Below are 18,095 nucleotides of genomic sequence, written 5' to 3'. Positions count from 1 at the left end.
CGAATCTATTATGTAGATAGCTCAATTTCACCCACCAATTGTTTAAAGCCGAATTTCAGGACTGCCTTCAATAAATAAATGCTAGATAGCGAAAGTAATCGACTGATGAGTCAGGTAAATGAATCAATCCCAAATATATAGACGTCTCGTAGACTAAATGCAATATGCAAAAAAAAGTCTATAAACTATTTATTGTTTTCATTTATATGTGATTGTCATGGACATATTTTCTCTGTTTTCGACTTCAAGATTATATCTTATAAAAGCTCTTAAGTCTGACCTCTATTTTGTCTATATCTATAATCGGGTGAAAGTGAAACGAAACTGTCATGCATTCCTTTCATAGATGACGTACACTAGTTGACTTGAGATATTAATAGAAACGCTTAATTGACGTCTTTTGCCAACACGTATAACTGTGAGGTCTTATACTTTGAATCTGTCCAAAGACAATTTTTTATTCTTTTATGTATCCAAATTCGATGTGTGTGTGTGTGTGTGTTTTTTTTTTTTTTTTTTTTTTTTTTTACTTTGAACCTTTGCATAATTGCTTTTTAAAAGAAAAATATTGAGAAATTGGATTTACCATGATATCGTGAAAAGGCAAAGATATCAAGGAATAAATCCAAAATGTCACTTTTAACATGCTAGATTTAGCGGCATTTTTCCCAATGATTTCACAATTTTTTTTACTCAAGTAGATACACATACATTGATTTATTTAGAGTATCTCCAATGCTAATATAATATTTAGTATAATTTTAACACTAAATATGGTGCTTTTACACTAATTTCTTTTTTCTCCAATGATATTACCCAATATCTTACACTAAATAAAATATTCTAATAATATGCTTTTTTTAATCAGGCTTTTGAATCTAAGATGCTTTTAGATTAACTGTCTTAATTTTGTTAGTTATGTATAATTACATAATATAATGTAATTGTGTTTTTTATTTATTAATTATGCCTAACATATAGTATAAATCAATAATAAATTATTTAAAAATAAAAAATTTAATTAATAAAAATGAAAAATGAATAAACTTAACACAAACTTTTTAGGTAATAAATAATACACTATTAAAAAACATAAATACAAAAATTACATATTACTAATTGAATAAATTTCTATGAAAAAACAGCTCCAAATAGTTAAAAAAAAAATATGTTGATTAAATTTGGATTAATTAAAATATGTATTTTTAATTATGGATTATGATTAATCAAAATAATGTTCAAATATTTTGTGTACATTAAATTTGATGTAAAAGCTATAACAAATATGAAATTATAAAATTATAAAGTTGTTATTATTAGAGAAGTTTAATTCTACTTATAAAATTATGGAGTTATGCATTGAAGAAGCTCTTAGTAATAGTGTGAGTACGGGAGTTGAGTAACTAACTGATCAATTCATCAATTGCTACATTTATTTACGGTGGAAGATAACCAACTATCATGCATTTTCTTTGACGTTAAAAATCAGAACCCACATGATATTTGTTCAACTTTTGCTTAATCTATATTTGTTTAATCTATGAAAAATCAAAACCACATGATATGTAAACTTGACATACTTTTATCATACCTGCCGGATGAAAAAATAAGTACACATTTTACTCGAAAAATATTCATTTCTACACAAGAAATATTGACCCACGCGTTTATAAGGTTGTGTTCTTTTCTTAAATTTATATATATTATTTCGAACAACTTGCTTGACCCGACTTTTCAAAGTTTTTAAATTTCTTTTTCTTTTGCATCACACTCTCTATCTAAGTCGTACTTGATATCCACCATGGAGGATTAATTCAGATGAGCAAAATTACATTCTCATTTACACTACCACGCCTATATATATAATGCTGTTTTCACAAAAAAGCATGCGTAACTTAATTACATGTATTTTTTTATATAGGGATATGAGATTCATATATATCGAATCCAATACATAACAGTCGAATAAATTTTCCGAGTTATAAATTTGTCCACTATGCTTTCTAAGAAAGACAGGTGTGTTATCTTCTGTTTCATTTTTCTGAGAATAATATGCTCTGAAGTGAACCTAACAACACTTGCTCAACGACTTCACGACGATGAAGGTCAGTACTCTCAACTCTCAAGCATTTTTTTTTGTTGGTCTTTTTCTTCTTTTACTGCGAAAGTAATTAAAAGAAAATTACATATTGAACCTGAAGAGCTCACTGATCTGTGTACATGCATGTGAAATTTTAATAATCTTACGTTATAAATTTTCAGTTCGAACGCTCCAGAAAATGGCCATGACGATGGGTGGTTCTTGGCCATCAATTACTTCTTGCGGACCAACGGCCAAAGTCAACATTACTTGTAGTAATTGTAACGCCGATAATACAGTTTGTTACATTTCTGAGCTGTATGTACTGATTTTTTTTTATCTGTTTTAAAAAAAGTTACGACCAATAGAAATCACTTTAATTAATTTACTTCTTAATTTCTTGGTGGATTTTGGCAGGCGACTTAAAGATTTTTACCTATCTGGGACACTTCCAAATGAACTAATCAATCTTACGTATCTTGAAACATTGTAAGTTTGTTAATCAATCTAACCGAATGTAATTAACTGATTTACTGAATAAATAAGATCTATTTAAAAAATAATAAATAATAAAATAGTCCAAATTTACAAAAATATGAATTGATAATTTTAGTTATTATGGAATTTTGTTCATTGGCAATGTCAAAAGAATTTTGGACAACATATTTATGACTATTTTGCTAAAAGAAATTAAATTTGAATTATTTTATTGATCAGTTTAGTTTAAAAATAACTATTTTATATAAAAACATTTCCTTACATTCTCATTAATATATGTATATATATGATGAAAAATCATGACTAAAGGTGTGCACGAATTATTGCACATTGAAAAGTTCTTGAAATTTTATACAATGCAAATTAAATTAGTAAATGGCGTTAACATTTGTTGAAATCGTAATTTAAAAATTATGTTCATTGTTGACTTTGAAGTGATGTTACTCGCAACTTTCTTCACGGTCCACTTCCGCCAATATGGAGTACAATGAAGTACTTGACCGCCATGTAAGCATTTTTTTAATTTTTTATTATTATTTATTAGTATTACATTTAAGAGTTGATCGATCAGAAAAGATAATTTGATCACTTGAATTACATATGCAGTTCTCTCACGGCCAATCTTTTATCTGGTGAAATTCCAAAGGAGTGGGGAAATTTTCCGAATCTGACATACTTGTACGTTTTTAAATTACGTGCTCTTAGTATATTAATTATCATGTCCACACAGACAGACAATTTATTAAAATGTTTAATTATTTATTTTATCTAAAATTATGTTTTTCTATTTCTGTTCAATAATATTGCAGAAGCTTTGAAGCCAACAATTTATCCGGTCGTGTCCCTGAGGAGCTCGGAAACTTGCGTAACCTACGCACACTGTAGGTTTACCCTTTCTGAAACTAATCCATACCAACAAAATTCCAATGAAGAATCGTAATTATATAAGATAGCCATTTAAATTAAATTTATTAAAGAAATAGTTAAATTTTTAAATTTTTGACAATATAGTTAAAATTACGTTGTCATTATTTAATTTTGACGTTGTATATATAAGAAATTTACTATTTTATAAAAATTTAAGGACAAGGTTAACACTTTTATTGAAACTTGATACTTCCACATTTTTGTTGTTGTAATTTTTAACCGTCTCATTAATTTCAGACAAAGTTTAACTTTTTTTTGTAAATCTATTAATTTCAATTTAATTATACGACTCTACACATTAATTTACGAGAAAAAAAAACGGTTTCAATTTTTTTTTTTTGCAAATTAGTAAACATTTGAGAAAGAACCTTATATTTCCTGTTTGAATTTTACAAATCTATCCATCAATATTAGATCTCCCTTCCTATATACTAAAATATATCTTAATCTTAATTTAAATTTCAACCAAGTATATAGTTAATGCTAATGGTATTTTAGTATGATCCACATATCCTTAACTATTGACATCATATAACATGTATACACAATTGAACATTAGAACACACTTTACAAAAGCATGTTTTAAATTTTATAATATTAATTTTTTTTTACATCGATGATATTTTAACTCACGCCGGACAAGAACCTACACAATGAGATTTTATCAATCAGCTTAGAAGTTGGTGTAAGTCTAGCTAAATAGAACAAAACAAACCAAAAATTAGTTTGTTCGGACATTATTACCAGAACTTGGGTCTGATAACTGTTACTATGAGATTATGTCAATCAATTTAGTAGTGTTTTTTTTGGAAAACATAATCAATTTAGATAGTTGGTGTAAACCTAGACTATTAGAACGAGACAAACTGGATTTTTTTTTTCGTTCGGCACCATTCATCATTAAGTTCTTTTTTGTTTTGTTTTTTAAAATAGACTATATTTTTTGTTAAATTTTTTATTGAGGAATTGCTCCATTTGTCACAAATTTCATAACATTTTCCCACTTTTCATCAACACACTAATTTTTCTCAAAATGCCACCATCTATGTCAACAATGTTGACATCTATTTTTGCCATTCACTATGAGATGTCAACATTGTTGACATAAATGTCAACAATGTTGACATCTCAGTGGCATTTTGGGAAAAATGAGTGTTTTGTTGGAAAGTGGGAAAATATTATGAAATTAGTGACAAATGGGGCAATTTCTCTTTTTTATTAGGGGAATAGTGTCGAAAATAATTGAATTTCATTCCAGTTTAATCCCAGTATATTAAAGAACAAAATTTCAAAAATAGAACGAGAACTAACAAAAGATTATGATTTACTTTTCTCGTCACCAATTGGTTTTGACTTTTGAGATGAAATCTATAAATGCCCACAGTAAAGTTGCTGATGACCAACCATTAATCAATGATAAATTCCCTTAAAAAAGTTTAAGGGAAATATTTTCAACATAAAATAAAAAAATGTTTTTCCACAATGATGGTTCTTTGAACGTTTATTTAATGTATAGCACGAGTTGGTTCTTTAGTTCCGGTATATGAGTACGCCGGAGTACGGTGAGTCCCATAATGATAGCTGTCACTTTCATTCAAAGAACCATATACAGATTGAGATGAGTTAATAACAACATTCAATGACCGAAGGACTCTGTCGAAATGACGGAGTGAGATAAGCGAAGATAATTGAATGGCATGAAAGAAACCCTTAAAGTAATGATATTTTTATTTTATTTTATTTTTATCATATATATTTTTACTTTTTTTTTTGCTCTGAATATATATTTTTACTTGATGGTCTTATTTTTATGATAATTCTCGGTGGTTATTCATATTGACTAACCAGGATATTTTCTTCGAACAAATTCGCCGGAACGTTGCCGAAGAGTCTCGCAAAGCTGACAGAGTTGACGGATTTGTAATTTCTCGTGATTTTCTTCATCGAGTTCGAGAGCCTCAAGAATTTTCGCACAAAACTCACTTTTGCATTGTCAAATTGTGCAGAAGGCTTAGTGACAATGACTTTGAAGGCCAAATGCCTGAATTCATTCAGAATTTCACTCAACTCTTTAACCTGTAATCGTTCTCACCATGTATCGATATGCAAAATTCTGAATTACACATATATTCGCGTATTATATATGAATATTCTTTTGTTAAAACAGGGAATTGTTTGCATCTGGATTGGAAGGACCAATTCCCCCTACTGTATTTCAGAATTTATCGAACTTGAAAAACTTGTGAGGCATCGAAACTTCTTAAGTTTAGTTTTATTAAAGTTTTTGTGTGATCCGCTAAAAGAACATTTTATTGTTTTTCATGTGATCAGGATAATCACTGATATGGCCGGTGCAGAATCTACATTTCCGATTTTTCGCAGCAGCTTAACTGAGATCCGCTTGTATGAAGTTCACACAACTCTTGTGAAGTCCAGATATTTTTCATCAGTGTATTACAAAAATTGATTTTAAATATATTCAGGGTATTGAGGAACGTGAACTTATCCGGTAACATTCCGCTGGAAATCTGGGGAATGGTGTCTAGTCTTCACTTGTTGTAAGTTTTCAGTCATTATCGCCTCTGCTCCATGAAATCTGTTCACGATTTATATCCGTAATTTTGGGGGAAACTATTTTTTCCAGGGATGTAAGTTTTAACAACTTGGAAGGAGAATTATATGCCCAAACCAACACCATAAAACATATGTAGGCATTCAAGCATTTTTTTTTAATGTTAGGGTTTATTAGTAATTAGTTCATTGACAAATAGGAGTGTTTAATTTTGCTCTTTCAGGTTTTTTACTGGCAATAACAAGCTGAATGGAAGCGTCCCTAATTCATTCCTCAGCAACACTAAGAAAGACAATATGTACGCTCCTAGATTTGACACCACAAATCAAAATGTGCAAAGCTTCAAATGATTCATTATTATTATTTTTTTTTGGATGGGTGTGTGTGTATGTGCAGTGATTTGTCCTACAATAACTTTACTTGGTCAGCTGATAGCTGCAGGAACGCGTGAGATACTATCTTATGATTGTTGAGTTTGTGGTTTGTGCTTAAAGTTAAATTAACATTCGGATAATTATTCATCTTATGTTATTCTTTCAGGCTGGATAAAGTAAACACGTACCGGAGTTCCTCTATGACAAACAAGTAATGAGAGATTATCATTTTTTTCTTTGATCTGTTCTTGAGCATGACTCGATAATGCTGCGCTAATAAATGTTCTGATCTTCATTTTCAAAGCAGAACGGGAGCGCTGTTTCCTTGCTTGGAGCAGCCTAATTGTCTACAAAGTAACTGAAGATTTAATTCATTCTCCGAAAGCTATCAAGGATTTGATTTCTAATTAATCCATTGTAAAAACATGTGTTGTTAGATCGCAAATCGTCACTCCACATAAACTGCGGTGGTCCGAGGGTGAAAATAAAAAATGGCAATGGAAGCCTGGTTTACGAGGCTGACATGTCCGAGGGATATGTCTCGGCAAAGAGTTACAATGGAACGTACTGGGGGTTTAGCAGCACCGGAGATTATATGAACGATAACGGAAAAGAAGTCGATCACATTATAAAGAAAAATGGGCAGCCCGGTGATTTGGGAGAGTTGTATATGGCCGCACGGAGATCTCCGTTGTCTCTCACCTACTTTGGCTGCCTCGAGAACGGGAATTACACGGTGAAGCTTCACTTTGCAGAGATCGAATTCGAAGAGCTCAAACGTATCGGTCGGCGATTTTTTGATATCTACATTCAGGTATATATGTAGTTTTCTGTGCAGTTTGTTGAATTTGTACTGAGAAACTTTGTATGTTTTCCTTTTCAGGGAAATAGAGTGTCTCGCGATTTCAATATTGACGAGGAGGCAAACAGAAGTGGTAACCTAGCTGTTGTGAAGCAGTACTATAATGTCAGTGTTACAAATAATAACCTGGAAATTCGGTTTTATTGGGCTGGCAAAGGAACCAGAATAGTTCCTAGCCGAGGAAAGTATGGCATTCTCATATCTGCTATTTCTGTGTGTCCAAGTAAGGTGTTTTTTTTCCTCGCCGAGAATATCATTATCAGTGTTAAATACTCGGCAAATTGCATAGATGCTCCTTTCTTAAGGTTCATTAGTACCTGACATGCCTTATGGTTTCTGCGTACAGGTTCCAAATCCCATTGTGAAGGTGAGAATTCAAACCAAACTTGGGCAATTAATTATTTTTTTTCTTCTCGTTTTTGGTTACATATCTTCCTTCCGCAGAACATGAACATCGCAGCATTATCCCTATCGTTGCTGGCGTTATCGGTGCAGTCTTATCTCTAAGTTCCTTGGGACTCTGTTTCACTGCTTGGAAACTACGTCAACAAAAGAAAAACGCTAGAGAAAGATCAGGTCTGCTTATTAAATCCTTTTAATACCTTCACTTAGTACTGATTAAATAAGAAAAGTCCTTCAATTTACATGTGTGTCTTGACCAGAACGTCGGGGTCTAGAAATGATAACCGGCTACTTCACTTTGAGACAGCTGAGAGCCGCCACTAACAATTTTGATCCCGAGAACAAGATCGGAGAAGGTGGTTTTGGAAGTGTTTACAAGGTAAATTATTTTTAAGTTACGGTGCAGCAACACGAGCTTAGAACTCTTGAGTATGAAAATTGCAATGCTGCAGGGTAAATTATTGGACGGGACGGTGATTGCGGTGAAGCAAATGTCCCCAAAATCAAGGCAAGGAAACCGTGAGTTTGTGACTGAGATAGGCATGATATCCGGTCTGCAAGACCCGAATCTAGTGAAGCTCTATGGCTGTTGTATTGAGAAAAACCAGTTGCTTCTGGTTTACGAGTACATGGAAAATAACTGCCTAGGACGCGCACTTTTCGGTAAATCCACATAATTATTTGTCACGCTTCATGATATAGTTATTAAAGAAAAATGGGTTTCATAATTTGATGAAGGTGGTCCTGGAAAAGTCCGCCTGCAATTGGATTGGGCGACGAGGCTCGACATATGCATTGGAATAGCCAAAGGTATTTTCTTTCTTCATGAAGGGTCGCCTCTTAGGATTATCCACAGGGACATCAAGGCCACAAATGTTTTGCTTGACAAGGACCTCAAAGCTAAGATTTCCGATTTTGGATTGGCCAAGCTCTACGAGGAGGATGAGAGCCTTATGAGCACCAGAATCGCCGGAACTATGTGAGTCTTATATGTAAATCTTTTACGAATTCTCAAAACGTAACAGTACTTCGACGGTGACGATATTTTTTCTTTGGTTCAGAGGATATATGGCTCCAGAGTATGCGCTGTGGGGTAATCTGACGGAAAAGGCCGACGTTTACAGCTTCGGAGTGGTAGTTTTGGAAATCGTTAGCGGACAGAGCATTACAAAGTTTAAGCCTCAGAGTGGTTGTGTTTGTCTCATTGATTATGTAATAAAAGAATCGTAATTTTTGTTATTTTTGCTAAATAGATTTTGGTTTTTTGTTTTAGGGTCTGCCTTGCTGAGTCTGTTGCCTTAATTTCAGGCTTTTGTGTTGCAAAGTAGAGGAGCGTTGGTGGAGATAATTGACCCAAACTTGGGAGGCAAATTCAACCAACAAGAGGCTGAGAGGGTGATCAAAACAGCACTTTTATGCACCAATGCGTCGCCGCTTTTGAGGCCAACAATGTCTGAAGCCATTGATATGCTTAGAGGGCGTAGCATGGTTCAGGAAGTGGTTTCCAATCCTTGCATTTATGGCGACACTCTAGAAAATGATGTGCGGTTCAAGCCACTCAGAGACTACTATCAACATACTCAGAACAGCAATGCTGTAGAGTCTTTCTCGGGTTCGAGAAAATCGAAAACGGCCTCTGGAATCAGTGTTGAAGCATCTTCTGAACGTGATCTCTACAAGACGAACCCTGATTCCTTGACGGTTTCTGGTAATGATCTCCACCCGGTCGGTCTCGATTCCACAGTTAACACTAACGACATGTCGACCTTGATCGCGGTTCATAGTTCTTCAACTTTACGTTGAGGTTTTAGAAAGAGAAAACAAAAACCTTTATATAATCTGCTGTAAAAAGCTTATTTAAGCATTACTGCATAACAAATATAGATATGAATTTTTCGTTAAAGTTAAACGCATTTTTATCATTGTAATCAATTATTTAAAGAAATAATGTAGTTGAGAGCAATAAAAAAAAGGGCTCTCTTGATATAGATATATAGCTATCTGAGAACTCAAGTTTTGTCATATAACTAATTTTTGGTAAATTTTAAGTAAATATCCACAAGTTAATATTTTATTAACAAAGCCAAAAAAACAGTAAATATTCGTTAATAATTATAAATAACCATGAGACTCCAAAGGCATAAATGAAATGGTAAAAACGTTCAAATAATTTTACATCATCGTAATGATTATTTACTTTACATTTACAAAAAAAATTGAGTATTTAGCAAATCTGCAAGTTTAAGTTTTAAGTGGCTTAGTTACTTAACTAATCGTAAAAAATATTGTCATTAATGTATGGTTTCCTATCACATACAGAGAAACGGAAAAGCAATAGAAATAAGAGGTAGTAAAACATAGAACTTCAGCTATACGGAATAACTTGACTTTAAAATCGCAAACAATTCAGAAAATTTACCAAATACACACCAACACAAAAAAAAAAAAGAAAAAGAAAAAAAAGAAGAAGAAGAAAGAACAGCAGACAAGAACTAGTAATCCCCACCATAGGAAGCAACCCTGTAGATTTAACTGAGATTTTTATTAGCTGAAGAAAGGAAATGACTACTAAAAGAACTAAAATTAATTAAAAAACTAAAACTATTGAACAGAAAACGTTAAGAACCTTCATTACTCTATAAATTAAGACTAATAAGTCAACGCTATTAAAACCAACAATTAATACTTCTTTAAAAATACAATTAACAAAAGAAAGAAAAATTGTTCGACTACTATTAGTTTTAAAGAAATTAGTTAATGAAAGATGAAAAATAGTAAAATAAACCGACTAGAAAAGTGAAAATGGCTAATTATTGATATAAAGTGAAATATTACTTATTTCTTAATTGAAATAGCTAGTCTAATGTGGTCTCCATTGAGTAATTTCTTTACGATTATAAACTTTTGAATTATTTTTTTTTTTTTAAAGAGATTGAATATTTTTTTTTTTGAAAAACTGAATTTATCATGAACTCATGAAAAGGCAAATATATAAACGAATAAATCCAAAATGTCAAATTTAACATGCTATATTTAGTGGCAATTTTCCCAATGAAATTTCACAATTTTTATTTACTCAAAGCATCATTGATGCACTGAGTTACTTAGTAGTGTGAGTTTAATTAAGTCAAGTCATTAACTAACAAATTCAATTGCCACAACTTTTTTGCGGTGGAAGATAACTAACTATCTATATCATGCATTTTCTTTGACGTTAAAAAATCAACACCAGTATTTGGGTAACTCTATCTTTCAAGGATTTATCCGCACTCGTGTGTACAACCAATAATGCTCAAATTTTGTTTAATCTATATATGTGTTGACTATGAAAATTGGAACCATGATGTGAACTTAAAAGAATTTTATCAGACATGCCGGAGAAAAGATGAGTACACATTTAACTCAAACATTCATTTCTTTGCAAGAAATATTGACCACGCGTTTATATGGTTGTGTTCTTTCTTAAATTTATATATCTTATTACAAACAACTTGCTTGACCCGACTTTTCAAAGTTTTTGAATTTCATTAGCTTTCGCATCACACTCTCTATCTAAGTCGTCCTTGATATCTATCCACCATGGAGGAATTCAGATGAGGAAAATTATATTCTCATTTACACTACTACTCGCCTATATATATAATGCTATTTCACAAAAAAAAAATATGCATATACATGTATTTTATATGAGATTCATATGTATCGGATCCAATACATAACAGTCGAATAAATTTTCCGAGTTATAAATTTGTCCACTATGCTTTCTAAGAAAGACAGGTGTGTTATCTTCTGTTTCATTTTTCTGAGAATAATATGCTCTGAAGTGAACCTAACAACACTTGCTCAACGACTTGATGTCGATGAAGGTCAGTCTCAACTCTCTCAAGCTTTTTTTTTGGGGGGTCTTTTTCTTCGATAACTGTGAAATTAATTAAAGGAAACCATATCGAACCTGAAGAGCTCAACAATATTATGTTATAATATTTCAGTTCAAACACTCCAGAAAATTGCCATGACTATGGGTGGTTCTTGGCCATCAATTACTTCTTGCGGACCAAGACCAACTGCCAAAGTCAACATTACTTGTAGTAATTGTAACGCCGACAATACAGTTTGTCACATTTCTGAGCTGTATGTCATTTTATTTTTGGTCAGTTAAAAAACAAGTTACGACGAAATAGAAATCACTTTAATTTACTTACTTCTTGGTGGATTTTGGCAGGCGACTTAAAGATTTTGGCCTATCTGGGACACTTCCACATGAACTAATCAATCTTACGTATCTTGAGAAATTGTAAGTTTGTTACGTGTTGCGTGTTGCGTGTTTTAGCTAAATTAGAGAACGAAACTAATGGAATTACTAAATAGTTAAAATTTATCTAAAAATAGTGAGATAGTTCGAATCCACGGAAATGTGTAAGTATTAGATGTTAATATTTTTTAATTAACACTGTATAAAAAAATAATGAACAGTGTAATTTTGACTATTTTACTAAAAAATTGAATTTTGATTAATTCACTAATCAATTAGTTTGAAATAGGTATTTTGTATAATATATTTTTATTACATTTGTATATATATATATATATATATATATATATATATATGTGTGTGTGTGTGTGGGGTGAAAAATCATGACCAAAGCTATATAGTCTCTACCGTCTCTATTGCACGAATTATTGCTTGTTAATTCTCGAAATTTAGGATAAGGCAAAGTAGTATAATGACATCAACTTTTGTTGAAATCAAAATTTAAAATTTATTAAAAATAAATGTTTATTGTTGACTTTGAAGTGATGTAACCCGCAACTTGCTTCATGGTCCACTTCCACCAATATGGAGTACAATGAAGTACTTGAACTTCATGTAAGCATTTTTTTTTTATATAATTATTATTATTGCATTTAAGAGTTTATCAGAAAACATATAAATTAACTTAACTGTCATTTGCAGTTCTCTCACAGCCAATCTTTTATCTGGTGAAATTCCAAAACAGTGGGGAAATTTTCCAAATCTGACATACTTGTACGTTTCTTTTTAAATTACGTGCTCTTCTTATTACCATGTCCATATAGACAGACTATTTCTGTATTAAGTTGTTTATTTTCCTAAATATTTTTTATAAAATTATTTTTTTTATTTCGGTTTGATACTATTGCAGAAGCTTTGAAGCCAACAACTTATCCGGCCGTGTCCCCGAGGAGCTCGGAAACTTGCGCAACCTAAGAACACTGTAATTTACCTTTTCTAAAATAACCCATACCAACAAAATTCCAATGGAAAATCGTAATTATACAGAATAGTCATCTATAAATTAGAAAGTGATTGATAAAATATTCAAAATTTTAATCGTTATATATAAGAAATTTACCATTTATTAAAAAAAAATTAAATAGTAACACTCCCATTATTTACTGTTTAACAAATCATAGAACTTTCATTATTTGTAAATCTATTCATTCTAGTTGATTATTTAGTTGTAACACTCTACATATTGTTAAAAAACCACGGTTTCAAGTAAATTAATAACACTTTATATTTGAGAGATGACCTCTTAATTCTTGCTTGAATTTTACAAAAACTATGCATCAATATCACATCTTCCTTCTCATATATTAAAATGTATCTTATAATCTTAATTTAAATTTCAAGAAAATAGCTAATGGTATTTCAGATTTTCAGTACGATCCATATATCTCCATATTATTTACATCGTATGACATGCATACACAATTCAACATCAGAAATAAAGTTTTAGTATACTTCTCAGTGGTTATTATACTGTTAGATAATTCATATTCACTGACAGGATATTTTCTTCGAACAAATTCGCCGGAACGTTGCCGAAGAGTCTCGCAAAGCTGACAGAGTTGACGGATTTGTAATTTCTCGTGATTTTCTTTATCGAGTTCGAGAGCCTCAAGAATTTTCGCACAAAACTCACTTTTGCATTATCAAATTGTGCAGAAGGCTTAGTGACAATGAATTTGAAGGCCAAATACCTGATTTCTTTCAGAACTTCACTCAACTCTCTAAACTGTAAATCATTCTCACCATGTCTATATATGCACAATTCTGAATTTTACATTTCGCGCGTTATATATGAAAATTATTTTTGTTAAAACAGGGAATTATTTGCATCTGGATTGGAAGGACCAATTCCTGTTACTGTATTTCAGAATTTAACGAGCTTAGAAAACTTGTGAGGCATCGAAACTTTTGACTTTAGTTTTACTAAAGTTTTTTTTTTTTTTTTTTTTTGGCGATCGACAGAAACGATTTCTTGTTTTTCATGTGATCAGGATAATCACTGATATGGCCGGCGCAGAATCTCCATTTCCGATTTTTCGCAGCAGCTTAACGAAGATCAATTTGTATGAAGTTCTCACAATTCTTTTTAAAGTTCAGATTCAGATATTTGTTACTTATGAATATATTAGAAACCTGGATTTTAATTTTTTTTTTTTTCAGGGTATTGAGGAATGTGAACTTATCCGGTAAGATTCCGGAGGAAATCTGGAAAATGATGGCTAATCTTGACATGTTGTAAGTTTTCAGTTATTTTATTGCCTCTGCTACTTGAAATCTGTTAACTTATCATGACTATGACTATCTTACTTTTTTTTTTTTTCTTTTTTTTAAGGGATGTAAGTTTTAATAATTTGGAAGGAGAACCATATGCCGAAACAAACACAGCAAAACATATGTAAGCATTTTGAATGTTAGGGTTTATTACTAGTTTCCTTGAGGAATTGGAGTGTTGAATTTTGTTCTTCCAGGTTTTTAACTGGCAATAACAAGCTGAGTGGAAGTGTCCCAAACTCATTCCTCGCCAATTCTAAGGTCCACAATATGTACGCTCCTAAATTTTACACCAGAAATCCAAATTTGGAAAGCTTCAAAAAAATTAATTATTAATTTTTTTAATTTGTTTGTGCAGTGATTTGTCGTACAATAATTTTACTTGGTCAGCTGATAGCTGCTCGAAGACGTGAGTAAAATCTAACGATTGCTTTAATTTGCGTAACTTAACATTCAGATCTCTATTCATCTTCTACTATTCTTTCAGGCTTGATAAAGTGAACACATATCGGAGTTCCTCTATGACAAGCAAGTAATAAGAGATTATCATTTTTTTTTCTTTGATCTGTTCTTTGCATGACTCGATAATACTGTGCTGATAAACATTCTTATCTTCGTTTTCAAATCAGAAATGGGCCGCTGTTTCCTTGCTTGGAGCAGCCTAACTGTCTACAAAGTAACTGAAGATCTTATTCATTTTCCGAAAGCTGATAAGGGATTCGATTTCTAATTAATCCATACTAAACACATGTGTTTTCAGATCGCAAATCGTCACTCCACATAAACTGTGGTGGTCCGAGGGTGAAAATAAAAAATGACAATGGAAGCCTGGTTTATGAGGCTGACGATTTTGATGGATATGGCTCGGCAAAGAGTTACAGTGGAACGTACTGGGGCTTTAGCAGCACCGGAGATAATCTGAGCGATAACGACAGAGAGGCCGCTGAACACATAGTGAAACAAGAAAAGCCCGGTGATTTGGGAGAGTTGTACATGGCCGCACGGAGATCTCCGTTGTCTCTCACCTACTTTGGCTGCCTCGAGAACGGGAATTACACGGTGAAGCTTCACTTTGCAGAGATCGAATTCCAAGAGCTCAAAAGTATCGGTCGGCGATTTTTTGACATCTTCATTCAGGTATATGTATATAGTTCTATGCAGTTTGATGAGTTTGTACTGAGAAGCTTTGTTATATTTTCTTCTTCAGGGAAATAGAGTGTCTCGAGATTTCAATATCGACGAGGAAGCTACGAGAAGTGGTAGCCAAGCAGTTGTAATGCCGTACTTCAATGTCAGTGTGACAAATAATAACCTGGAAATTCGGTTTTATTGGGCTGGAAAAGGCACCACAATAGTTCCCCGCAGAGGAGATTATGGCATTCTCATATCTGCTATTTCTGTATGTCCAAGTAAGGTTTTATTTATTTTTATTTTTTATAATTTTTTTTTAATCTGGACAATGTTATGAAAACAATGAACTGGAAATCAGAATATCAGTGTTAGTGTCAAAAACTCGGAAAATTGTATAGATGCTCGTTTCATTATCTTCATTAATACCTGACACGTGTTATGGTTTCTGCGTACAGGTTCCAAATCCCATTGTGAAGGTGAGAATTCAAACCAAACTTGGGCCATTAATTATCTTTTTTCCTCTCTCGTCTTGGGTTACATATCTTCCTTCTGCAGAACATGAACATCGCAGCATTATACCTATTGTGGCCGGCGTTATCGGTGCGTTCTTATTTCTATGTTCCCTGGGACTCTGTTTCATTGCCTGGAAACTACGTCGACAAAAGAAAAACGCTAGAGAAAGATCAGGTCTGCTTATTAAATCCTTTTAATACCTTCACTTAGTACTAATTAATTAAGAAAAGTCCTTCCATTTACATGTGTGTCTTGGCCAGAACGTCGGGGTCTAGAAATGATAACCGGCTACTTCACTTTGAGACAACTGAGATCCGCCACTAACAACTTTGATCCCGAGAACAAGATCGGAGAAGGTGGTTTCGGAAGTGTTTACAAGGTAAATTATTTTTGGTTCCGGTGCAGCAACATGAGCGTAGAAAGTCTCTTGAATGTGAAAATTGCAATGCTGCAGGGTAAGTTATTGGACGGGACGGTAATTGCGGTGAAGCAAATGTCATCGAAATCGAGGCAAGGAAACCGTGAGTTTGTGACTGAGATAGGCATGATATCCGGTCTGCAAGACCCGAATCTAGTGAAGCTCTATGGCTGTTGCATTGAGAAAAACCAGTTGCTTCTGGTTTATGAGTACATGGAAAATAACTGCCTCGGACGCGCACTTTTCGGTAAATCCACATAGTTATTTATCACGCTTCTTCATGACATAATTATTAAAGAGAAATGGGTTTCATAATTCGATGAAGGTGGTCCGGGAAAAGGCCGTCTGCAATTGGATTGGGTGACGAGGCTCAACATATGCGTTGGAATAGCAAAAGGTATTTTCTTCCTTCACGAAGGGTCGCCTCTCAGGATTATCCACAGAGACATCAAGGCTACAAATGTTCTGCTTGACAAAGACCTCAATGCTAAGATTTCCGATTTCGGATTGGCCAAGCTCTACGAAGAGGATGACAGCCTTGTCAATACAAGAATAGCCGGAACTATGTGAGTCCGATATGTATACATTATACGAATTCTCAAAGTGTAAAATTACTTCGACGGTGACATTTTTTGTCTTTGATTCAGAGGATATATGGCTCCAGAGTATGCGCTGTGGGGTAATCTGACAGAAAAGGCCGACGTTTACAGCTTCGGAGTGGTAGTTTTGGAAATCGTTAGTGGAGAGAGCATTACAAAATTCAAGCCTCAGAGTGATTGTGTTTGTCTCGTTGATTATGTAATAAGAACCCTTTGTTATTTTTTTACATTAGTTTTTTTATTTTAGGGTCTGCCTTGCTTAGTTTGTTGCCTTAATTTGCAGGCTTTTGTGTTGCAAAGCAGAGGAGTGTTGTTGGAGATAATTGACCCGAACTTGGGAGGCATATTCAACAAGGAAGAGGCTGAGAGGGTGATCAAAACAGCACTTTTATGCACCAATGCGTCGCCGCTTTTGAGGCCAACGATGTCTGAAGCGATTGATATGCTTCGAGGGCGTAGCAAGGTTCAGGAAGCTGTTTCCGATCCCTGCATTTATGAGGGCACTCTAGCGAATGATGTGCGGTTCAAGCCACTCAGAAACTACTATCAACATACTCAGAACAGAAACGTTGAGTCTTTCTCGGGTTCGAGAAAATCGACATTTGCCTCCTCTGGCATCTGTGGTGAAGCATCTTCTGCTCGTGATCTCTACAAGATGAACCCCGATTCCTTGACCATTTCTGGTAATGATCTCTACCCGGTCGGTCTCGATTCCACGGTTAACACTAGCGACATTTCGACCTTGATCTCGGTTGATAGTTCTTCAACTTTCCGTTAAGGTCTTAAAAAGAGAACAAAAACCTTCACATAATCTGTTGTATAAAGCTTGTTTAAGCAACATTTGCAGAACAAATTTAGATATTATTTTTAAAGCTTATTTACGCGTTTTTTTCATGCAAGCAATTACGTAGTTGAGTATCACAGCTGTACTGTGTTAAAGGGGAAAAATAGAAAAAAACGCTCTCAAAGTTTTCTTACCCTATTCACCGGAGAGCAATAAAATAAAAACATCATCGTTGTTAGAAGGTTTCCTGATACATAATGAAAAACGGAAAACCTTTTTTTTTAGTATCAAAATAGAAATAAGAGGTAGTAAAACAAAGAGCTTCAGCTTCTAGTCCATAACTTGACTTCAA

General features: G+C 33.3%; 2 protein-coding genes across 3 annotated transcripts; both read left to right on the top strand.

The window, feature by feature from the left end:
* Positions 1–1,915: 1,915 nt before the first annotated feature.
* Positions 1,916–10,194, top strand: LOC149386518 (putative LRR receptor-like serine/threonine-protein kinase At1g29720). Of its 2 annotated transcripts, none has more exons than XR_016301285.1 (25): positions 1,916–2,105; positions 2,263–2,398; positions 2,498–2,569; positions 3,014–3,085; positions 3,185–3,256; positions 3,388–3,459; positions 5,354–5,425; positions 5,512–5,583; positions 5,673–5,747; positions 5,837–5,908; positions 5,989–6,063; positions 6,150–6,212; positions 6,301–6,375; positions 6,474–6,524; positions 6,618–6,662; positions 6,756–6,805; positions 6,889–7,265; positions 7,335–7,536; positions 7,660–7,680; positions 7,758–7,889; positions 7,976–8,094; positions 8,168–8,378; positions 8,454–8,525; positions 8,606–8,694; positions 8,777–8,919. XR_016301285.1 is itself a non-coding variant. In XM_089625724.1 (25 exons), the coding sequence occupies exons 1-25, from the start codon at positions 1,997–1,999 to the stop codon at positions 9,516–9,518; spliced, it is 3,132 nt and encodes a 1,043-aa protein (XP_089481850.1). In that variant the 5' UTR covers positions 1,916–1,996; the 3' UTR covers positions 9,519–10,194. The 2 variants fall into 2 exon arrangements, 1 of the variants encoding a protein (XP_089481850.1); XM_089625724.1 differs by adding an exon at positions 9,024–10,194 and having other exon boundaries at positions 8,454–8,694; positions 8,777–8,927.
* Positions 10,195–11,310: 1,116 nt separating this feature from the next.
* On the top strand, positions 11,311–17,836 carry LOC149386517 (putative LRR receptor-like serine/threonine-protein kinase At1g29720). The gene is made up of 25 exons (XM_089625723.1): positions 11,311–11,581; positions 11,705–11,846; positions 11,938–12,009; positions 12,511–12,582; positions 12,670–12,741; positions 12,878–12,949; positions 13,526–13,597; positions 13,684–13,755; positions 13,844–13,918; positions 14,019–14,090; positions 14,188–14,262; positions 14,360–14,422; positions 14,496–14,570; positions 14,657–14,707; positions 14,786–14,830; positions 14,928–14,974; positions 15,059–15,435; positions 15,506–15,707; positions 15,885–15,905; positions 15,985–16,116; positions 16,203–16,321; positions 16,397–16,607; positions 16,686–16,926; positions 17,008–17,158; positions 17,243–17,836. Exons 1-25 carry the CDS (start codon positions 11,473–11,475, stop codon positions 17,735–17,737), a joined length of 3,135 nt encoding a protein of 1,044 aa, XP_089481849.1. The 5' UTR covers positions 11,311–11,472; the 3' UTR covers positions 17,738–17,836.
* The last annotated feature ends 259 nt before the right edge of the window (positions 17,837–18,095 follow it).

Source organism: Urtica dioica, chromosome 9 (assembly GCF_054948205.1).
Source record: "Urtica dioica subsp. dioica isolate 48M chromosome 9, U.dioica_male_clone48M_v1_H2, whole genome shotgun sequence".
Lineage (NCBI taxonomy): Eukaryota > Viridiplantae > Streptophyta > Magnoliopsida > Rosales > Urticaceae > Urtica > Urtica dioica.
Note: the sequence above shows the minus strand (reverse complement) of the source record. Positions and strands in the feature narration are given on the sequence as shown.